This window comes from Mastigoproctus giganteus, chromosome 2 (genome assembly GCF_048544385.1).
Source record: "Mastigoproctus giganteus isolate SK-2022 chromosome 2, ASM4854438v1, whole genome shotgun sequence".
Lineage (NCBI taxonomy): Eukaryota > Metazoa > Arthropoda > Arachnida > Uropygi > Thelyphonidae > Mastigoproctus > Mastigoproctus giganteus.
This window is the reverse complement of record NC_143576.1, coordinates 32,029,169-32,051,587: the sequence shown is the minus strand read 5'-3', so window position 1 is coordinate 32,051,587 and position 22,419 is coordinate 32,029,169. Positions and strand designations below refer to the sequence as shown.

General features: G+C 39.1%; 1 protein-coding gene across 2 annotated transcripts in view; it reads left to right on the top strand.

Moving 5' to 3' along the window:
* The window catches only part of LOC150089255 (dynein intermediate chain 2, ciliary), a 317,847-nt gene that overhangs the window by 10,337 nt on the left and 285,091 nt on the right, over positions 1-22,419 (top strand). For both annotated transcript variants that reach the window (XM_090388583.1, XM_090388589.1), the window contains one exon: positions 10,216-10,259. In XM_090388583.1, the coding sequence (XP_090244709.1) occupies positions 10,233-10,259 (27 nt within the window). In that variant the 5' untranslated portion in view covers positions 10,216-10,232. The remainder of the gene's footprint in view (positions 1-10,215; positions 10,260-22,419) is intronic.

The following is a 22,419-nucleotide window of genomic DNA, read 5'->3' as shown; positions in this document are numbered from 1 at the left end:
TTTAACCCTAACTCATGACTTTTTTTCAACATTAACCTATATTTGTTAAGTAAATTTGTAAATCTCCTACTCTTAATGTCATTAGTGCCAGCATGTACAACAATGTCACCCTTTGTGCCCTTAAAAGATGATATTTGTTCTACAACATCAACATTTTTTACCCTGGCAGACATACTCTGGTCCTATTCCACCTATACTTTTTACACAATATATTACCCGTCTCCCTGACAATACAGTCACCCACATAAACTAAAACCTGTGGAACCAGCATATTCTGCCTTGGAGATTGCTGCTGTGTTGCTTTTTGCAAAAGAGTGAGCTCTGGCATTGAGTTGGGCATCTGAGAGCTTGATGGGTTCCCCATTTTAATACCTCCAAGCGTATCTACCCGACTTCTCCAACTCTCATAAGTGCCCATCAGAATGCTGAGTTGGTGCCTAATATCTTGACACTTTCTGCACCTAACACACACACACACACACAAAGACATCCTCCTTGGCTAGATCATGTCCTGTTCCAGAGAGTTCCACAAACATTTCACAAGTTGCACATTTTTTTAGGCTGTGATGTGATAGAGAATTGCCCCCCTCGGTTCTGCCCCGAGTCACAGCACTCCTGCTACTTTGTGCCCATTGCTTTGCTGCTCCAGTCTGGGGCATGATATTGAAATGAACAATGAAAATTAATAAGATTAATAAATTTAATTAATTAATTATCAATACTACACTATCTATTAGATTCCTAAATGCAATGATATGTATTATGTTGTCTAGTTTTACGTTAGTTACCACAATTAAAAATTTGAATTCCTACCAGACACTTTATACAAAAACAATGGCTGCAAGATTCGAACAAAACAACGGTTTTACGTATATTAAGTAGTAACCTATAAAAATTCTATCTAAATTAAAAATAAAAATAACGATTGTAACTAGAACTATAAAGTACAATATAATATGACAATTAAGTAAATAAAATAGCAAACACTTATGCTTTTTTGGAGCTTGTAATTCACAGCTGTAACTTTTAAAGACAGTCGGTGATATCATTTAATATAATACTTGTAGTTCAATAGATTTACAGTTTTATTTTCATTTATTGCATCATTTAATTTTAATATAATATTATTACAGATCTCTTTGAGTAATCTGATGTTATAACAGATCTGTTCTTTCCCCTTTAAGGGATTGGAATGGACAAATGTGCATGGAATGCTTGTGGTTCATCTTATGAATTAGTAATGTATATATATTTGATTATTAAAATGGGATATTTTATTGACAAGTGTTCTGATACAGAAATTTTCCATTTTGATCCTTGCATATAGTTGTTCAGTCATTGACTTGTACAGGGTTTTCTATTGAACTACAGTATAACTGTAGTTCAATAGGTGGAGGTAATTTTTTTTTTGGGAGCTTAGGGAGTTAAGGCAACTACAAATAATTGCCTTAACATTTTGTAGTCACTTCCTCATTATTGGAAACAGTCATATAAGATGTAAAAAAGTATAGGCATTTTATCAAATTCTGGTAAGAAATTTAATGTAATGAAGACAATGTGAATAAATCGAAATTATTCAACAAAAAAGTAAAGTAGCTTATAAAAATCTAGCTTGCATCCAAATCTCCAGCTTCATTTTCTGTCTACACTTAAAGCTCGCAACAGTTGTAAAATAGGTATTAATGAATCCAAACTTCATTTTAAATAGGCCAAGAATAGAAAACTTGATTCTTATTCAAGTGGTAGTAATATCATATATATGTTGAGCATTCTAGTCTCTTGATAGAGTTATTGGTTGCAGCTTCTCTCCAGCTACATTTCCTCCATCTGTAAAAATGTGATGGTTTTATTGCATTGTGAGTTAAAGATGAAGCTAACTTACTAGTATCCTATTTTATTTCTAACTCTTCTATAGATTTTCTTGGTAAACCACATCCTGTCATACCCTCTACTAATGCCAAGAAAACTCTAGGTATTGATGGTATTTTTCTACTTGATGTTGTTTTCAAAACTTGTGCTCCTGAGTTTGCTCCAGTTCTGTGTTGCCTTTTTACACTTTTTTTCCCCCAGTGGTATTTTTCCTTCTGTACTATAAATTTGCTCAAATCCAGTGAGTTCCTAAAAAGGCTGATAAATCTCACCAATCCAATTATTGATCTGTTCTCTTACCTGTACTTTTTCCAAAGTAATGCAGAAATCCATCAATTTTCAATTGTTGAACTATCTTGAATTTCCATCTGATCAACAGTATGGATTTTGCTAGGTGATATATTGGCTTATGTTTACTCACCTCTGGACAAATTCAATGGAAAAGTTTTGTAAAACTCAAGAAGTTGCTCTTATATTTCTAAACTTTTTGATCATGTTTGGCATAAATGTTTCTAAACAAGTTCCTGTCTTATTGATTGCCAACTGTTTTTGTGATTGGGTATCCAGTTTTCTTTCTGGCTGCTTGCTGTGAATGAAAGTAGCTGGCTCTCTGTCTTCAAACTTCACTACTGTTGGTGTTCCTCAAGGTTCAGTTCTTTCTCTGACTCCTTTCTTCTTGTATATTAATGACCTTTATCCACTGACCGACCTCTTTATATCATAGTGCTAATGACAGCACACTACATTCTGCCTTCCAGTTTGAGAAGCCTTTGTCCTGCACAAACAACTTCATCATCTTGAATATCCCCCAATTCAGCCTTAAATGCTTATCTGCATGTAATCCTTTAGTGGGGAAAATAAAACTTTGTTAACTTTAATCCCTCAAAATCAGTCCTGTCTTATTTTTTCACCAAAAAGGGTCTACTGAGTAACGTACCAACTGTGCGGTACTACACTCTACACTATAGTGAAGAATGAAAAAGACCTGGGGGTAATTGTGCAGTTAGATATGAAGTTTTCTGAGCAGAGCAGAGCAGATGGGCTGCAAGGGTAGTACATGGGGGTCTTGTCAATGATATACAGGAATTTTGCTAGCAGGGATAAGAAGGTGATTATCCCCTTGTATAAGGCAAGGGTAAAGACACCTTGAGTACTGCATACAGGTCTGGAGGCCTCATTTTAGGAAAGATATATAGCTGCTGGAATGAGTACAGGGAAGGGCAACAAGATTGGTGAGTGGAACAAAGGGTTGCTGTTACCAAGAAAGTCTTAAGTTCTGCAAATTGCAGAGTCTGGAGACTGGGCACCTGCGAGGTGATCTGATTGAGGTGTATAAGGCCTTGAATGGTGTGAGCAAGCTCACTGCTGATGGGATTCTGTCATGTGCTCAGATTACGCACCTGAGGGGGGGGCCATAGATTCAAATTGAAGAAAGACAGTTATAGAAGAGATGTATGGAAATTTGCCTTTAGCCAATGGGTGGTTGATTGCTGAAACACACTTTCATCTGTCGTGGAAGTTGATAGCTTAAATAAATTCAAGGCAGAACTAGACAAACTTTTTGGAATGAATGACTGGGTAAAATGGGAAGGGTTTTTTTTTTTTTTTTTTTTTTGGCTGATGTTATAAGCTTGCTTTCTTGCATCATATGCCTCTACTAATGCTAATGCTACGTAGCTCATCTTTGATGATACTTGGATTTCTAGACAATTTCTTATATCTCTGCCAGGATTTATCCTAATTTCTAATCTCTCGTGGCATAAGCGTGTCACAAATATTGCTTCCTCTTCATCCAGAAAATGGTTTCCTTTTTTGCTCTTGTCATTACTTTTCTTTTTAACAACTACCCACTCTGTACAAATTTAAAATCCACCCTACTATGGAATATTGTTCCCATATCTCATGTGGTGCCCCCAAAACATTTGTTAAGAGGGTAGTCAGGTTAATTAATGACTCATCTCTTACACTCTCTGTCTCATAGAGGTTCACTTTTTGTTGTTTGCCGTGAGCAGTGTTCTTCTGAATTCTGTTTATTTGTAATTTTCTCACTCTCTTCCATGCCCATGCAGCAAGCAGCACTGTCCAACAAAAAAACTCACAGAACCAACATTTTTTCTCTTTCTTATCCCTTCTTTTTCTTTCTCTTCCCTCATCTCATCCCTTCCACTTTTGTTTTCTGAAGCAGTCTTCCTTCACATGTATTTCATGAAAATTATAATCTACGTAAATTTCCTACAACCCATATACAGTATGAAGAACTATAGATTTTAATATGTTTCATGTTTAGGCATTTCATAAAAAAAAAAAAAAAAAGTGTTCCAGAAAAATTTGTAGCAAAACATTCAAAGTGGCTGCCTTGAACCTTGCTGCAAGATCAATAACATCCAAAACATATGCAGAGTGTTACAGATTTTAAGCAGAGTATGCAACCTGTTAATTGTTTTGTATTTTTATTGCTTTTTCATAAACTTTCTCTTCTGTGTAGCTCCGTGTATAAAAATTGATAGGATTGATATCTGCAAATTGTGATGTGTTTGGTCATTGGACCTCCTAGATCGTTGGATATAGTATAAATTGAGTTGCTTCAATGTCTCAGAAGTAATGGGCAGATTCTCTATTATATTTTAGCCATGTGGCTGTTTGCATGCCCAGAAGATCATTATCTAAGAAAATTGGGGAGCATTACCTTACAAAAAGGTTGCATACAAATATGTATTTAAATGATTTATTAGAACATGTGGACCATTAGTTTGGATTATAAACCTGCATAATCTGCTTGGCCACGTAAGTAGATTATGCAGGTAAGTAATTCTTAGTCGGACCAATTTGGGAATTAATTGGTCTGATCAGAAATTGCTGTCTACCCATGCATGCAGTTTATAAATTTGGAATCATCCACAACTTTGTGCTAAAATCAGTGGCAGAAAGGCTGATTCTTTCCTACCTCCAGATGTGCCAGTCCTTGTAACTGTTTTATGTGATAAGGATGTGACCTTTTTGTATGGACAGAGATTCAGTGAATACTGGTTGAATATTGAATCAACAGTCACTTCATCAAGTCAAGAATATATTCTTCTTCTTTGATGGTACTGTTATCAACAAAACTGTTGTATAAATGTGCCATATTCTCTAGAATTTAATGTGTGCATTGATAAACACAGTTTGATATTGGAGATCTGTTAGCATTGGCATTAGCAGAGGCATATGATGCAAGAAAGCAAGCTTATGCAGCATCAGGCCAAAAAAAGAAAAAGAAAAAACCCCATCCATTCCACTCCAAATGCTTGTCCAGCTCAGCCTTAAATATATTTAAGCTATAAACTTTCAGAACAAGAGATGGAAGTCTGTTCCAGCAATCAACTACCCACTGACTAAAGGAAAATTTCTGCACATGTATTCTACAACTGTGTTTGTAGAATACAAACACAGTTGTAGATCTATGCCCCCTCAGGTTCTTAATCTGAGCAAGAGGAAGAATCCCATCAGCATTGAGCTTGCTCAACCTTTTCAAGGCCTTATACACTTAAATTAGATCACCTCGCATGTACCTAGTCTCCAAGCACTTCAGTTTGCAGAACTTAAGCCTATCTTGGTAAGAGCACCCCTTTGTTCCCCTCACCAATCATGTTGCCTTTCTTTATACTCATTCCAGCAATTCTACATTTTTCCTAAAATGAGGTCTCCAGACCTGTACAGTATTCAAGGTTTGGCCTGACCATTGCCTTGTACAACGGGATAATCACTTCCTCGTCCCTATTAGCAAAATTCCTATATATCATTAACAAGACTCCATGACCTGCTCTGGCAGCCCATCTGCACTGCTCAGCAAACTTCATAGCTGATTGCATACCACACAGTTCGTATGTTTCTCTTGGGTTACTGCTACCCATATGCAGTATTTGTCAATGTTAAACTTCAGTTGCCACTTTTCAGCCCATTTGCCCAACTTTTTCAGATCCAGTTGCAGTAGCATACTGCCTTTACTTTCATTAACAACAATGCCAACTTTGTATCATCTGCAAACTTGGACATTAAGCCTGATATTCCCTCATCAATATCATTGATGAATACACAAAACAACAATGGACCCAGCACTGAACCCTGGGTAACTCCACTAATAACATTAGTCCACAAAGAACAGTGTCCATTGATTGTGACTCTCTGTCATCTTCCACTGAACCACCCCTTTATCCATTTTAGCAACTTCCCCTTAATGCCATACTGCTTCGATTTATACAGCAGTCTTCCATGTGCAACAGTATGAAAAGCTTTCCTAAAATCCAAGTATATGATATCAAAATTAATTTTTGCATCCAGTTCCTTTGTGACCACGTCATAGTATCCAATCAAATTGGTCAGACAAGACTTCCCTTTAACAAACCCATGCTGATTCTTAACTACTATTGCAGTCTTGTCTAGATGATCCTACAATGCTTCTTTAACCAGTGACTTCATTATTTTCCCCACAACACAAGTTAAACTAACAGGTGTACAGTTACTTGTGTCACCTTTTGAACCCCCTTTGTGAATTGGGGATACATTTGCACATCTTTAGTCCTGAGTCTAAGCAAACTTTCATAATTATGGCTAAGGGTTTGCTGCCTCCTTTAATATAACTGGATAGATCCCATCCACCCCAGGTGCCTTCCTTATATTTAACTTCAACAATTTCTCCTGCACTTTGCTCTCAGTTATTACGAAATCACTTAGCTCCCTGTTTGATAAGCTTTTGTCATTCTTCTCCTTGAATAACTCCTCTTGTGCCAATGTAGATGCAAAATACTTATCGGCGCCTCCGTAGCCAGGTGGGAAGGAGCAGCAGTATGTAACACACGCTTCTTGATTAGACCGGGGTTCGATCCCGTCACCACCAAATACGGAGGATGCAGAAAGGTCAGGGAATGACCACCGCATATTCCCGGAGCAATATGGCCTTAGTTGCTAAAGATCCTAAAAACCAAATAACAAAACAAACAAGCAAAATACTTATTCAGTTTATCAGCTACCTGAGCATGATCATCAGTAGTCAAACCAGCTATGTTAAATGGACCAATCTGATTCATCCCTTTCCTTCTAGAGTTTACATAAGTAAAGAACTCTTTGCATACTTTGCCAAAGTTTTCTTGTAATCTGCCTTTGCCTGCCTAACCTTCTTTGTGACTTGATTACAGACAAGCTTATATCTGCAATAGGCTTCTGTGTCGCCTGATAATTTATATGCATCCCGTGCATTTTTCTTCTCTGACATGAGCCTCATTAATTCATCTGATATCCATTTCGGCCTAAACCTTGAACTGTATTTCTTAGTTGGAATGAAAAGCCTAGTAGCCTCCAAGGTTAAGTCCCTGAAGGCTTCCCATTTAGATTTCAATGTTGGGATCATCATCAGTTGATCCCACTGTACAGAATTTAAAAACTGTCTGAGACCCCTGTAGTCACCTTTACAAAAGCAAAAGCCTTTCCCTTTAGCCTTGATGGTAGTTACATCTTTAATTGATACCCATATCAGTACATTGTGATCACTGTCACCCAGTCGTTCCTTTATCTGCAAATTCTTAATGCATGAATAATCACTGCTGATAATCAAATCAAGAGTATTACTCCCTCTGGTCGCCTCTCGAACATGTTGCTGTAGAACACAATCCACATTGTAACCAGGCTCAAAATGGAAAATTTTATGAAACAGTATGCTCATCTGCTTATCAGGATAATACATGTTGATAATACGTCATTAATTTTGTTAATCTTGAAGGCACTTAATGCATATACTTGATATTGCTGATGCATACGATGAACCAGAACAATATTCTAGCATCTGTTCGAAGCCCTTTTTCTACCTGGATTGAGGGATTGTCTTTTTGTTTTTTTATTAGCAATGCATCCTGCCTGTTCAAACTTCAACATCGGTTATATTGTTTGGCCACAAATAATGCTCAAAACATTGTCTTTGTAATCAGTAACAGAGACAAGTCCAATTTATGTAATGAAATTATGAATATTGAAGAAATGCTGAATCTCAGAACATGTCAGCTGTTCAAATAAAACATTGCATTGAGCAAGGACTTTTACTTTTCTTCATCCTCTGTTTTCTTCTTTTATAGCTTTCAAGGGCAGGCAAAGGATGAATGGAATGGCATGTTGTAAAAAGGGTGTTGCTTTGCTAACTATAAATTCCTCTGCTTTTCTTTCCATTCCTTATATGAAAATGAAATGTAGACATTTGCTTTCAGCCAGAGAATAGTTGCTTGTGGAACACTTCCTTATGGCTTTGTGGAAGCGAGTAGTTTAATAAATTTAAGGAAAAATTAGACAAATAATTAGAAGAGATGGATGTGGGAAGTATTTTTTTGGCTGATGCTGTATAACTTACTTTCTTGCTTCATTTTTCATTTCTAACATTAATTGGTGATTTTTACCTTTGGCAGTGTTTTTTATTAATAAGCATACAAGTTAATTTGCATGATGTCGATCAATGTGTTTCTTAATTTGCATCTTTTCATTTTCATCATCTTAAAACTTTGTTATTATGTTTTCTTGTATATGTTTTCTTGATTGATATAAGGTATGTTTCAAAAAGTTTCAGGACAGATTTTTTTTTTTAATTGGTAGCTGTTCATGTAATTTCTGACATGAAGCAGATTTAGTTCCATACTACCGTGCCAGTTTTTATACATTTATTCTAGGCACACTTTCCGATTGTCAGTCTCACACTAGCATGCTTTGGTTAATATTAGTTTGGTGTGACACAGAGATGAATGGGTAAACATTAAATAGTTTTTAGAGAGATGCATAATCTGTTGCAAGAGTTTACATTGTTAAAGCTTTATTGGATTATTATATTTGCAGTTAATTTTTGATTGTTTTCACTATGGAAAGGAGAGTGATGAAGATGATTCAAGGTCCAGGCAACTTTGTACTGCATTCTCTTGAGGGATAAGGTTGTGGCTAATTTATTTACAGTGCAGCTGTTCTTCTTACCAGGGCTCAAAATAGAAAATGTTATGAAACAGAATGATCATAAGGATGAAAACATTGACAGAGCCTAGGAATTTTTGTATCATAATTGCTGGGCTGAAGTCATGTAATTTTCTCATCCAGGCTGACTGAAATTTAACCCAGTTGGCTTGAGAGAATTTTCATTTCCTGCAGGGTTGGGCTAATGGTGGTTATGTAGTGAGCAGATCACAGACAATTGGAAAATGGTTACGAGTTCAGACACTATAGCGAGAAAAAAAAAAAGTGCCACAGAAAAACAGTTGTCACCAAATTTTTATTGAGGATTTGGGAAAAAAAAAAAATACTATACAAAGTTAGCTCCTCATAGCCTGACACCTGAATAAAAGGAATCTTAGTGTGCAGTAAGTGCTGACCTGCAAATTTCACTTAATAAATAAATATTTTCTGTTTAAACTCTGGGATGGCCACATGGTCAGAGAGAGAGCATATAAGAAAATTACCTTATTTAGTAGTCAGAGAGTGAACCACGGTCACTCAAAGCATGTGTGCCTACACTTAATGTTATTGCTGGAGATGAAAGCTAGTCTTTCAATATGAACCTTCACTGAAGCATCCGAGTCAAGACTGGAGGAAAGCTTTATCACCCCCCCACCCCACCATCAAAAAAGGTTTGTGCTGAGAAATCTAAAGTGAAATCTCTGTTGAGTGCTTTTTCTTTTTTCAAGTGTAAAAGGGGTTGTGCATAAGGAGTTTCTTCCTGCTAGTGTGACTTTTAATCAAGACTCTACAAGAATGGTTTACAGTGCTTTCCCATGCTTATTCTTCATTACTGCCCCAGGGTGAGGGAATTATGAAATTGGTTCCTCTTGGATGGAAATGCATACTCACACGCATCACTGTATATCTAACTTTTTTGGCTAAAAGACAAGTCAATGTTTTATCTCATCCACCTTATTTTCTGAATTGCTTACCACTAGATAAACAATATTCCGAAAACTGGCTTATGGAGTTGCTTAAATAGCCTCCAGTGATGTTTGCAACTTTAAATTGAAGAAAAGTGAGACTACTTTGAAGGAAAAAATGGCATTAGTTTGTAAATACCTTCTATTATTTTTTATAAGCTCAGTCCTGGTACTGTTTGGACAAGAGCTGTATATTTTATGTCAAAACATACTTTTACATTTAGTGTAATTGTTAATTGTTTTTCTCTGGAAACCCAGTTGTCTGTCATACTGTAACCATATTTATGTGCTTTATTTCATATGTTCTTTTTTACTGCATCACTCTTTTGGAGAAATATCTAATTATATTTTGTTATTTCATATTAACATTATTGTGCAGCAATACTTTTATGATAAATAAACTAATTTTTATTTATTATCATTCTAGATTAGTTCTGAAGAATAATGCCACCACGTCAACCAAAGCAAAGGGTGTGTATTTTAATAACTGATTTTATTTACTACTTTGTGTTCATCTAGCCAAACATAGGATCAGATCCTCTCTAAAAATGTTTTTTAAAACTCCGTCTTTCCTAACTTCTATTTATGATCATCTTAGTGTGTTAATATCTATTTAGTATCATGTATTCATCTTTTTACTGTCTTTCTCTTGGCCTCATAAATATTAGTATTAGTATTAACAATGACCACACACTGCAAGGAAGCCTATGGCTTATGTTGCACCAGCCAAAAAAAAAAAAATAATGAGAAGAAAATTTAAAAAAAAAAATAAAATAAGAGAAAAGGAAATAGACAACCTATACGTTTCCCTCCTCCCGTAGATAATTAATTATCTAGCTGGCCTTTGAATTTCCCCAAGCTGTCAGCCTCTACCACCCATGTAGGTAACTTATTCCAGTAATTTATAACTCGCTGGCTAAAATAAAACTTCCTGCAATCCAGTTTAAACATCTCCCTCGTAACTTGAAATTATGGCCCCTACTTCTGGAATCTTTTATAACCATGAAAATTTCATCCTCATTCATTTTACTTATTCTTCTCAGAGAGTCTTAAACACCTCAATCAAGTCTCCTCTAAGGTGCCTAGTTTCCAAGCTCTGCAACCCACATATTCGAAGTCTTTCCTCATATGAATGCCTTTTTGCCGATCTCATGAGGTGAGTTACTCATCTTTGGACCCTTTCAAGAAGCTCAATGTCTATTTTTAGGTGTGGTCTCCATACTTGAACACAGTATTCCATTGAAGAGGCCTCTGGAGTCAGGAACTCTATAATTCATCTGTGATGCTACTTAAAAATTTCCAGTTCCAATGCACGAGAAGTGAACCATGCACAGATGCCATAGTTCATGTTGCGGACCTGCTGAGACATATGTATATATATAGATTGTCGGATAGCCTGTAACCATTATTGCTGATGAAGGTGGCTGCTGCTGCCAAAAGCTCCGGTTCTAGTGGTTCTTAGTGATTTTAAACATCTTTTTTAGCGTTTTTAACTTTATATTTTATCGCATTTCAGCCACCTTCATCAGTTTATACGATGAGTACACATATAATTTTACGTTATTTTATATTTTTATTTTTACATTATTATAATAAAGGCATTTTATAGAGTTGTCAATGTTTTTTAGTAGCATCACAGATGAATTACAGTATTCCAAGCGTGGTCTAATAATAGCCTTATATAATGGGATTATGACATCCTTATCTCTGCTGTTCGATAAATCATCGATAGGACACCATGGGTCTTCCTTGCAATCTGTCTACAATGCTTGGAGAACTTAATGTCTGACTGTATCGTAACACCCAAGTCCCTTTCCTCCACTACTGGCTTTAATTCAACTCCAGCAAGTGTATAAGTTATTGGGGTTACCATTCCCCAGGTGTAATACTTTACACTTTGCTGGATTAAAGAATAGCTGCCATTTTTTTTACCATCCCTAAAGTTTATCTAGGTCACTCTGAAGAATCTCTGCTTGGCTGGGTGGTTAAAAAGCATAATTATAAAACAGCACATTCAGTTGACCCAGGTTGGCAGTGTAATGTGCAGTCAGTCTTTTGGGATGTAAACACTGGAAGGAAATGAGGATAAGAGTATGTTATAGGCCAATTGATGTGCAGAGTATGATGAACAAGTATGCAGATAGAGTAGTCCAGTTAATCAGAATGTTTTTAACATGAAGAATTTTTAAATTTCCAGATACTGATTCAAACTTGTGGATTGAGTGCTCACTCCATAGCAGAACATTTATAAATTCACTGGTCAACTTTTCTATACTAGCATGTTAGTGAAAGTATTACTCTTGATATCATTATCAGCAGATATGTATCAGAATACATGATTTTTCATGTATTCTTCAGATTAAGGAACAACTAAGTGGCAATGGTAGTATATTGATGTGTGATTTATTTAAAGATAACTACTCTCAAGGATAAAGGGAGGAGATTTTGCAGTGAAGGTAAAGAAAGCCAACACGAGAACCACAGCAAATTCGGGAAACTTACCAGTCAAACTGGTTTGCTGCTCACTCGGTAAACAGACGGTGAGTGTTTATGTTTGGAATAGAAGTTGAGAACGATATATTGATTGACAGGTAGGTGTGGCAGACAATTTACTAATTGGTGCAAGAATGCAACAGACGATAACATCGGTTTAGTCTCATCGTCATAATCCTTTTCAGGATTTAGGCCAGATGGCCTGTTCCGGCCTGTTCCGTTGAGAAGGCTTCTATCCTGCAGTGGGTTGATAATGGCTGCACTTGACCATTTTTTTTTTTTTTACCTAATTCTTTGTGAATATCAGAATTTTTCTTCTTGTCTAGTAATCTATAGCCACTGCTTCAGCGAATAAATTTCAATTCAGCACTTTCAATCATTTTCTCATCTTTTAATTTAATTGTCTGTGTTTCACTTCCATAGAGTAAAGTCAGTCTTGCTATCACCTTATAAGCTTTTATCCTTGTATGCCCCTTGACCTGGGCACCTGTACGTGGTGAGGGGACCTCCCAGTGATGCTGCTGGGTTTCCAGATTAGCATCACTGGGATCTAACGCCCATACCTTGGTTCCAGGGTTACATTGTTGGAATCCAGCGTGTGCAGCCGTGCGCCGCGACCTGTGGAATGCGGAAAGGGGGATCCTGGTGGTTGAGGGGCCCAGCCTTAATACACCACTTTGGCCCCTGCTTCGACAAGACGGGTGGTCCCGGACCGGCCCGACTGGGATCAATCGGCGGGTGGTTCTTACTGCGAGGGTCAACTGCGTTCCAATAAGTCTCCCTCCCTTTGGTCCTGGGACGGGATAAAGACTTATTGGTAACGTGAGTATGGTGTTCTAAGCGAACTCGGCGTCCCATTCGTGTACGCAGTACCTGCTAGTTCACGAGTGGGCGTCCCCTCGTAGGGCTCCGTGGTGGGTGAGGTACTTAGGCATCAGACATTTTTTCTTTACTCTCATGAGTAATTTAAATCCTTCTTCTGGGCCCCCAACAAGCCCCCTACCTAATCGATCAGATGAGAGTGAGAGCAATTCTGCAAAAAGAGCCAGAACTGAGGATAAAACACCATCTATAACACCGCTTTTCCTCATTCTCCATTCTACTGGAGAGCAGTCAATTGGGAAGATGTCACCCTTCTTTATCCAGAAAGGATTAGAAGGGCTGGCAGGATCACCAAAATCTGTAAAACGGCTGCGTTCTGGCAATCTTTTAATCGAAGCTTCAAGTGCAAAGCAAGCAGAAAGAATCCTGAATGCGACATCCATAGGGGGAATACCGATCAGTGTAACACCCCACAAAACTTTGAACCCTTCGCGAGGAGTCATTTCAGAGTGGGATCTTCTTCATGTCTCTGAAGAAGAGATCTGCTCTGAACTAAAAGACCAAGGAGTGACGGCTGTCAAGAGAATATCAATGAGGAAGGATGGGAATCTCGTCCCTACCCGAGTTCTCATCATAACATTTAACATCCCACGGCCTCCAAGTTCCATCAAGGCAGGCTATTTAAACTGCCCAGTGAGGCTTTACATCCCAAACCCACTGAGGTGTTTTAAATGCCAAAAATACGGTCATTCACAAACGGCTTGTCGTGGTAACCCTGCCTGTGCTCGATGTGGTTCGAAAGATCACGAGAGCAAGGAATGTTCAGCTTCCAAACCGATCTGTATAAATTGCCAAGTAGAGCACCCTGCCTACTCCAGAGCATGCCAGCGGTGGAAGGATGAAAAAGAGATCCAAAAACTAAAAACAGAGCTGAATATCTCCTACCCAGAGGCTATAAAACGCATGCAACCAATAAATAGCGGGAAGCCTTCATATGCCCAGAAGGTTTCTGCGAAGTGCACTATCGGTACACAAACAGAGATGACTGTACCACCAAGAGAGTCATTCACTCCGATTGCACGCTATTTATTGAGTTCATAAAAGCCCACCAAGAAAACTCAGTCAGCTGCCACTCCTATATCCGTACCTCCTAATGCTCCACCACTACCAAAACCAAGTGGTAAAGAGCCAACAATAATAACAGAAACAATGGATGTCGAACACAAGGAGGTACCAGATGAATCAGTCTTGGAACTCTTTGCGGAGGAAGAAATGGACACCGGACAGCGTCCATTCTTCCCCAAAAAAGATAAATCCAAGACTGACAAAATAAAGCCCTCAGCACCTCGGTAGCCGCCTGACAGACCCACCAAGCCAAAATAATGGCTAAATTCCTACAATGGAATTGTCGTGGATTCCGGCGAAATACTGATGACATCAAGGCCCTCCTGCAAAAGCACGAGCCAGTTTGCTTTTGCTTGCAGGAGACTTATCTAAAAGCAAATGATGATCCCACCATGCATAACATCACAATTTTTCGAAAGGATAGAATTGCGGATGGTCCTGCTCATGGAGGAGTGGCTATCCTTGTGGGCAACCAGACCCCAGTTCAGCCCTTGCTAGTTACAACCAGCATAGAGGCTGTTGCAATTCGCCTTTCAGTGGGATTTTTACTAACTGTGTGCTCTATTTATTTGCCACCTGGGACTGACATCTCCCAGGAAGACCTTGATGATCTTGTAACGCAGTTGCCTCCCCCTTTCTTACTTCTCGGGGATTTTAATGGACATAACACTCTGTGGGGTAGTGCTAACATCAATGGAAGGGGACGAGTCATAGAGCGTATGCTAAATGACAATGACCTTTCCCTTCTAAATATTGGAACAAATACCTTCTTCCACATGCCTACCCGTACTTTTTCTGCCATTGATCTCTCTATCTGCTCCCCTTCTCTACTCCCTTCACTCACTTGGGAAGTGGAGGAGAATCCATACGGAAGTGATCACTTCCCTGTGATAACCTTGTTACACAGTGGGAGCCCATGTCTTCCCTCCAGGTTACCACGGTGGTAGATTGATCAGGCTGACTGGACTGCCTTCCAACATCAGGCAAATTTTGACCTTAGTACAGTCAGTCGGGAGCTGATCAATGATGCAGTAATGTACATCACAGAAATTATCGTCCAAGCAGCTTCCAAAAACATCTGTCTGGTTTCCACCATTTCCCAAACCTTGGTGGAATTCACAATGCACAGCAGCAAAAAAGGCTCAAAACAAAGCGTGGGGGATATTCCGCCAATATCCTACCACGACCCACCTTATAGCCTTTAAACGCGCACGAGCCAAAGCATGCTATATCCGCCGTCAAAGTCAAAAGGAATCGTGGATCCGTTTTACATCATCTATTAACCAGTCTACCAACTCTTAAGGTAGTCTGGGATAAAATCCGGAAAATGAAGGGAAAATACACATCCCACCCTTCTTCAATCCTAGATTATAATGGATGCACTATTGCAGATCCAACTGCAATAGCTAATTCTCTTGGGGAAACATTCTCTAACATCTCTGCAACATCTTCGTATTCCCCAGAGTTCCTGGTCCTGAAACATAAACTCGAAAAGCAGGCACTTAATTTTAAGTCTAAGAGCGTCTATCCCTACAACGGAGCATTCACTATTCAGGAACTGAAAAGAGCCCTCACTCTTTCCAAAGCAAGTGCTGTTGGACCAGATGGCATCCATTATGAAATGATTAAACATCTTTCACCAAAATCTATGGATTATCTGCTCCTTCTGTATAACAGAATCTTTATTGAAGGGCAGTTTCCGGATTCCTGGCAAAAGGCAATCGTTCTTGCCTTTGCTAAGCCAGGAAAGGATCCAAAAGTCATCACCAATTATCGTCCAATTGCTCTGACTAGCTGTCTGTGCAAAATCCTGGAGAGAATGGTCAATTCTCGTTTAATATGGTACTTAGAATCAAATGACCTTCTCTCCAATATTCAGTGCGGCTTCCAAAGGAACCGGTCCACTTTGGACCATCTTATTAGACTGGAAACATCCATCCGGGATGCTTTCCTAAAACGCGAACACTTGGTGTCGGTGTTCTTTGACATGGAGAAAGCATATGACACAACTTGGAGATTTGGCATCTTAAAAGATCTGCATAGCCTAGGTCTTAGGGGGAAACTCCCCATATTTATTAAAAACTTTTTAGCCAATCGATCTTTCCAAGTTCGTGTGGGATCCTCACTCTCTTGTTCCTTTAGCCAAGAGGAGGGAGTACCACAAGGATCAGTATTAAGTGTCACGCTTTTTGCCATCAAAGTAAATTCAATCACAGAACAACTTCCTCCAACTGTAAACAGTGCCCTCTATGTTGATGACTTTAGCATTTTTTGTCAGTCATGCAACATGAGGGTTATTGAAAGACAACTGCAGAAAGCCATTGATCGCCTCAACTCCTGGGCACTTGCAAATGGCTTCAGGTTCTCGCCGGAGAAGACCGTTTGCGTACACTTTTGTCGTAAGCGTAATCTTCATCCTGAACCTGAATTAAGGCTCGGACAAAATGCTATTCCAGTAGCAGCGGACACAAAATTCTTGGGACTCGTATTTGATAAAAAGTTGACCTTTCTGGATCACATCCGTCAACTCCGCACAAAGTGCACATGCGGGCTTAATATTCTCCGCTCGCTCTCCTCTCCTCTACATCTTGGGGAGCAGACAGATGCACCCTTCTTCGGCTTTACCGTGCACTTGTGCAATCCAAACTTGATTATGGGTCCCAGATATATTCCTCAGCCAGAGACAGTGTCCTTCGATGGCTGGACCCCGTCCATCATCAGGCCCTACGTATTGCTAATGGAGCATATCGCACATCTCCTGTCCAGAGCTTATACGTCGAAGCAAACGAACCATCGTTATTGCTTCGATGTAAGCAGTTGTCTTTAAAGTATGCTTTAAAACTGAAATCCCTGCCAGACCATCCTTTGTGGCCATTCGTTTTTGAGCCACGACGGGAAAATTTATACAATACCCGTAAGACTGCCAATCGTCCTTTTGGTATTCGTCTCCAAGAGCTACTCAAAGAACTTAATATCAAGGTAGACAAGGTTGCCCAAACATCAAAGCAACCCTTTCCACCCTGGCATGCTCGTGTCCCGGCATGTGACTTGTCTCTTAGAAATTGGGGAAAGTCGGACACTCCATCATGTGTCTACCTGCAGCTTCATTCAGCACACCGAACTGAATATTCCGACTTCGCGCCAGTCTACACAGATGGTTCAAAGACTGAATCATATGTGGGATCTGCTGCTGTCTTTACAGACAACACTATATCAGAGCAGATTCCCTCTGAATGCAGCATATTTACTGCAGAGCTGCACGCTGTAGAGTTAGCCTTGGATCACATTAGTAAATGCCAATACCAACGGTTCATTTTATATTCCGACTCTCTTAGCATGTTACAGGCTTTAATATCTGTGAGATATAATCCTCACCGACCGGGCTAGCCGAGTGGGTAAAGTACCTGCCTGGCAACCCAAAGGTCGCGGGTTCGATTCCCGCCTCGGGCTTGGATCAAAGTACTGCAAAAACCTTGGGAGGTGCAATATGGCCACAGAAGCCGATGCGCCAACAACTACCAAATCAAAAAAAAATATATAATCCTCATCCAGTTCTGTCTAGTATTCAGCAGAAGATTCACTTCCTCCATAGACGTGAATATGATATCCGCTTCTGCTGGATTCCCAGCCACATTGGGATTATGGGAAATGATTTGGCTGACGCCGCAGCCAAATCAGCAATTCCCAATAATAACCGCTGCCTCTCAGTCCCCTATACAGACTACAGGCAAATAATACACGAGAAGATACACTCCCAATGGCAGGATTCGTGGAATAGACAGACTGCGAATAAATTATATCATATAAAGCCTGTAATTGAACCGTGGCAGTCTAGTCTGCACAGGAATCGTAAGGAGGAAGTTGTTCTTGCCCGGACCCGCATAGGACACAGTCATTTAACTCATTCGTTTCTGCTGAGGGCCGATGACCCTCCTATGTGTGTGTCCTGTGGCACAATTTTAACAATCAGACACCTTTTAATTGACTGTCCAGATTTTAGCAGCACCCGTTTTACCGCTTTTAATCATCTGACTGAGCCTTATACACTCAGTCTGATTTTATCCGACAATGACAACGTGTCTGCTGTTTTTAGGTATTTTAAATCAATAAAAGTTTTTAATTGTATTTAAAATTTATGTTATTGATATCTGTTTATTGACTTATTTTTTATATATCTGGACATGGTGGCCTAACTACTTAGGTCACTGAATGTTTTAACTTTTTACGTATGACCGGTATTTGGCGCATTATAGCCTCAGTTGCTGATGCGCCAATAAAACCCAAACCAAACCAAACCAAACCAATCATTGTATACTTTTGAACTTTATTTGGGTTTAGGATATTGTTAATTAAACCTTTCCAATCAAAATAAGAAAGATAACATTCAAGATACTTAAATGAATTTACTTATTCCAGGATGGTATTTTCTATTTCTATTTTTCTTCTGATTGGATAATTACCTTTAAATGCCATAACTTTAGACTTTTCATTTGAAATTCACATTCCAAATGTTTTAGCAATATTATTTAAGATAAAAATTGATCTTTGAAGTTCGTCTTCATTCAGTGCTATTATTATTTGATCAATTGCAAATAATAAAGTATTTCATTTAGTTAGTTGATCAATTTTAAAACCACAGTCAAAGAATGGAAGAAAGTATTCTTCCATTTTTTGACTATTGCATTTATATAAATGCAATTTATATAAATCCAACAGCTCTGCATCCTTCTTAAAATGAGGCCTATAGACCTGTATACAGTACTCAAGGTGTGGCCTGACCATTGCCTTATACAAGGGGATAATCACCTCCTTATCTCTGCTACAAAAAAATTCTTGTATATCATTGACAAGACACCATGAGCTACTCTTGTAGCCCGTCTGCACTGTACAGAGAACATCATATCTGCCTGCACAATTACAATTATCTGCCTCCACCAAGTCTGTTCCAACTACCCGCTGGCTAAAGGCAAACTTCCGCACATCTATTCTATATCTGTCTTTCCACAATTTGAATTTATGCCCTCTCAGGTGATTATTCTGAGCAAGAGGAAGAATCCCATCAATATTGAGCATGCTCAAACCATTCAAGGTTTTATACACCTCAATCAGATCACCTCGCAGGTGCTAGTCTCCAGACACTGTAATTTGCAAAATTTAAGCCTTTCTTCATAAAACCAACCCTTTGTTCCATTCACTAATGGTGTTGCCCTTCTCTGTACTCATTCCAACAGCTCTACATCCTTCTTAAAATGAGGCCAACAGACCTGTATACAGTACTCAAGGTGTGGCCTGACCATTGCCTTATACAAGGGGATAATCACTCTCTTATCCCTGCTAAAAAAATTCCTGTATATCATTGACAAGACACCGTGAGCTACTCTTGCAGATCATCTGCACTGCTCAGAAAACTTCATATCTGCCTGCACAATTACTCCCAGGGCCTTTTCATTCTCTACCACTGTCAGTGTAGTACCACAGAGTTGATACATTACTCTGGGGTTAGGTACCTCTGTAGCCAGGGGGGAAGGAGCAGCAGTGCATAGCACACGCTTCTTGATTACACCGGGGTTTGAGCCCGTCACCACCAAATACGGAGGATGCGGAAAGGTCAGGGATTGACCACCGCATATTCTCGGAGCAATATGGCCTTAGTTGCTAATGCCCCTAAAAACCAAAACAACAACTCTGGGGGTTACTGCTTCCCATATGTAGTACTTTACATTTATCAATGTTAAACTTCATTTGCCACCTCTCAGCCCATCTGCTCAACTTTTCTAGATCCTGTTGCAGCAGCATACTGTCATTAGTGTCCTTAACTACCCTGTCAAACTTTGTATCGTCTGCAAACTTTGACATTAAGCCTGATATACCATCATCAGTATCATTTATAAATACAGAAAACAACAATGGACACAACACTGAACCCTGAAGGACTCCACTAATAACATTAGTCCATGAAAAGCAGTGTCCATTGATTATCACTCTCTGTCTTCTCCCACTCAACCATCCCTTTATCCATAGCAGAAATTTGCCTCCAATGCCACACTGCTCCAATTTGTGCAGCAGGATTTCTAAGGTCCAAATATATGATATCAAAGTTATTCCCTGCATCCAGTTCCTTTGTGACCACATCATAATATCCAATCAAATTGGTCAGACAAGACTTCCCCTTAACAAAACCATGCTGTGTCCGAGCTATAACTGAAGTCTTGTCAAGATGATCCTGCAGTGCCTCCATTAATTTCCCTGGAACAGAAGTTAAACTACAGGTCTATAATTACTTGTCACCCTTTGATCCTGCTTTGTGAATTGTGGTCACATTTGCACATCTCCAGTCCATGGGTACCTCCCCTGAGTCCAAGGAAGCTCTCATAATTATGGCTAAGGGCTCGCTTACTTCCTTTGCTGCATCCTTTAATATAACTGGATAGATCCCATTCACCCCAGGTGCCTTTTTTATGTTTATCTTCAACAATTTCTCCTCCACTTTCCTCTCATTTATTACAAAATCATCTAGCTCACTGCCAGAGTTTAATTCACCTCTGGCATTCCCCTTGCTGAATAACTCCTCATGTATGAATATAGATGCAAAATACTCATTTAGTTTGTTAGCTACCTGAGCAGGATCATCAACAGTTGAACCATCAATATCAAGTGGACCAATCTGATTCATCCCTTTCCTTTTAGAGTTTACACAGGTAAAGAATAATTTTCCTGTTTTTCTTTGCATCCTTTTTGCCAACGATTTCTCATAATCTGCCTTTGCCTGCCTAATCTCCTCTGTGACTTGGTTACAGACCAGCTTATATCTATCATAGACTTCCATGTCACCCATTAATTTATATGTATCCCATGCATTTTTCTTCTCTGCCACATGTCTCATTAGTTCATCTGACATCCATTTAGGCCTAAACTATGAACAATATTTCTTAGTTGGTATGTAAAGCCTAGTAGCTTCCATGATGAATTCTTTGAATGCCTCCCATTTTGAATTTGTTATTGGTAACATTAATAGTTAGTCCTACCGTATAGAATTTAAATACTGTCTCAGACCACCATAGTCACCTTTACGAAAACAAAAACCCTTCCCTTTACCCATTATGGTAGTTACCTCTTTGAGTAAATTCCACTTCAGCACACTGTGATCACTGCCACCTAGTGGGTCCTTTATCTGCAGATTCTTAATGCATGAAAAAGCACTACTGATAATGAGATCAAGAGTATTACTCCCTCTAGTTGCCTCCAGAACATGCTGATATAGAAAACAATCATCCAATAAATCCACAAAAGCCTTGTGTGAGTGACCAACCCACAAATTCCAGTCAATATCTATGAAATTAAATTCCCCCATTATAAGAATCTCTGATTTACTGGCCCACTCTATTTCCCTGTACAGTTTTTTATTATACTCATCAGAGTCATTAGACCTATAACACACTCCTACTCTCAATTTTGATCTCCAAGTGCTTATGTCACACCAAACTGACTCGACACTGCACTGTCCAGTGATGTCAGCTGGGTGCACTTCCTTGGATTTTAACTGTTTCTTGACTAATAGCATAACTCCTCCTCCCTTCCTATCCTGTATATCTTTCCTATACACATTGTACTCCTCAAATTCCAGTTCTGCATTCCTTATATCTGTGTAACACCACGTCTCTGATATCCCAACAATATCTGCCTTTGATGTTTTGAATGTTTTGACCAGCCTCAAATTCATCCAATTTATTTACCAAACTCCTAGAATTGGTATATACCCAAGTATACATGCACCTGTTACTATTCTTAGCTACCCTAACACAGCCTATGTGTTTACTTGTACCGCAATGATTCCCAGCAGTCTCTGAAATACCCTGCATCTTGTTTACCAGGCTGCTGCTCATTCCAATAGAAGCAGTGCAAGAATCACTTTCACCTCTGCCAGCGGCTACTGTTAATCTATTAGTCATTGTATCCCCCCAACCTAGCAGTTTTCCGATCCACCTTACACTGCCTCGATAGCATCAGCAAATATTCTTGCACCCTTTCTATTTAAGTGTATCTCATCACTGTTGAAGCAATCTCTCCTGTTAACAAGTACAGACCAGGCTGAAAAAAATTCTACCCCTTGAGCCTTGCACAATGTTTCCAGGGCCGAATTGATCGACAAGGCTCTCATATACTCCCTCCTATTGTGTCTGGGCAGAATTGC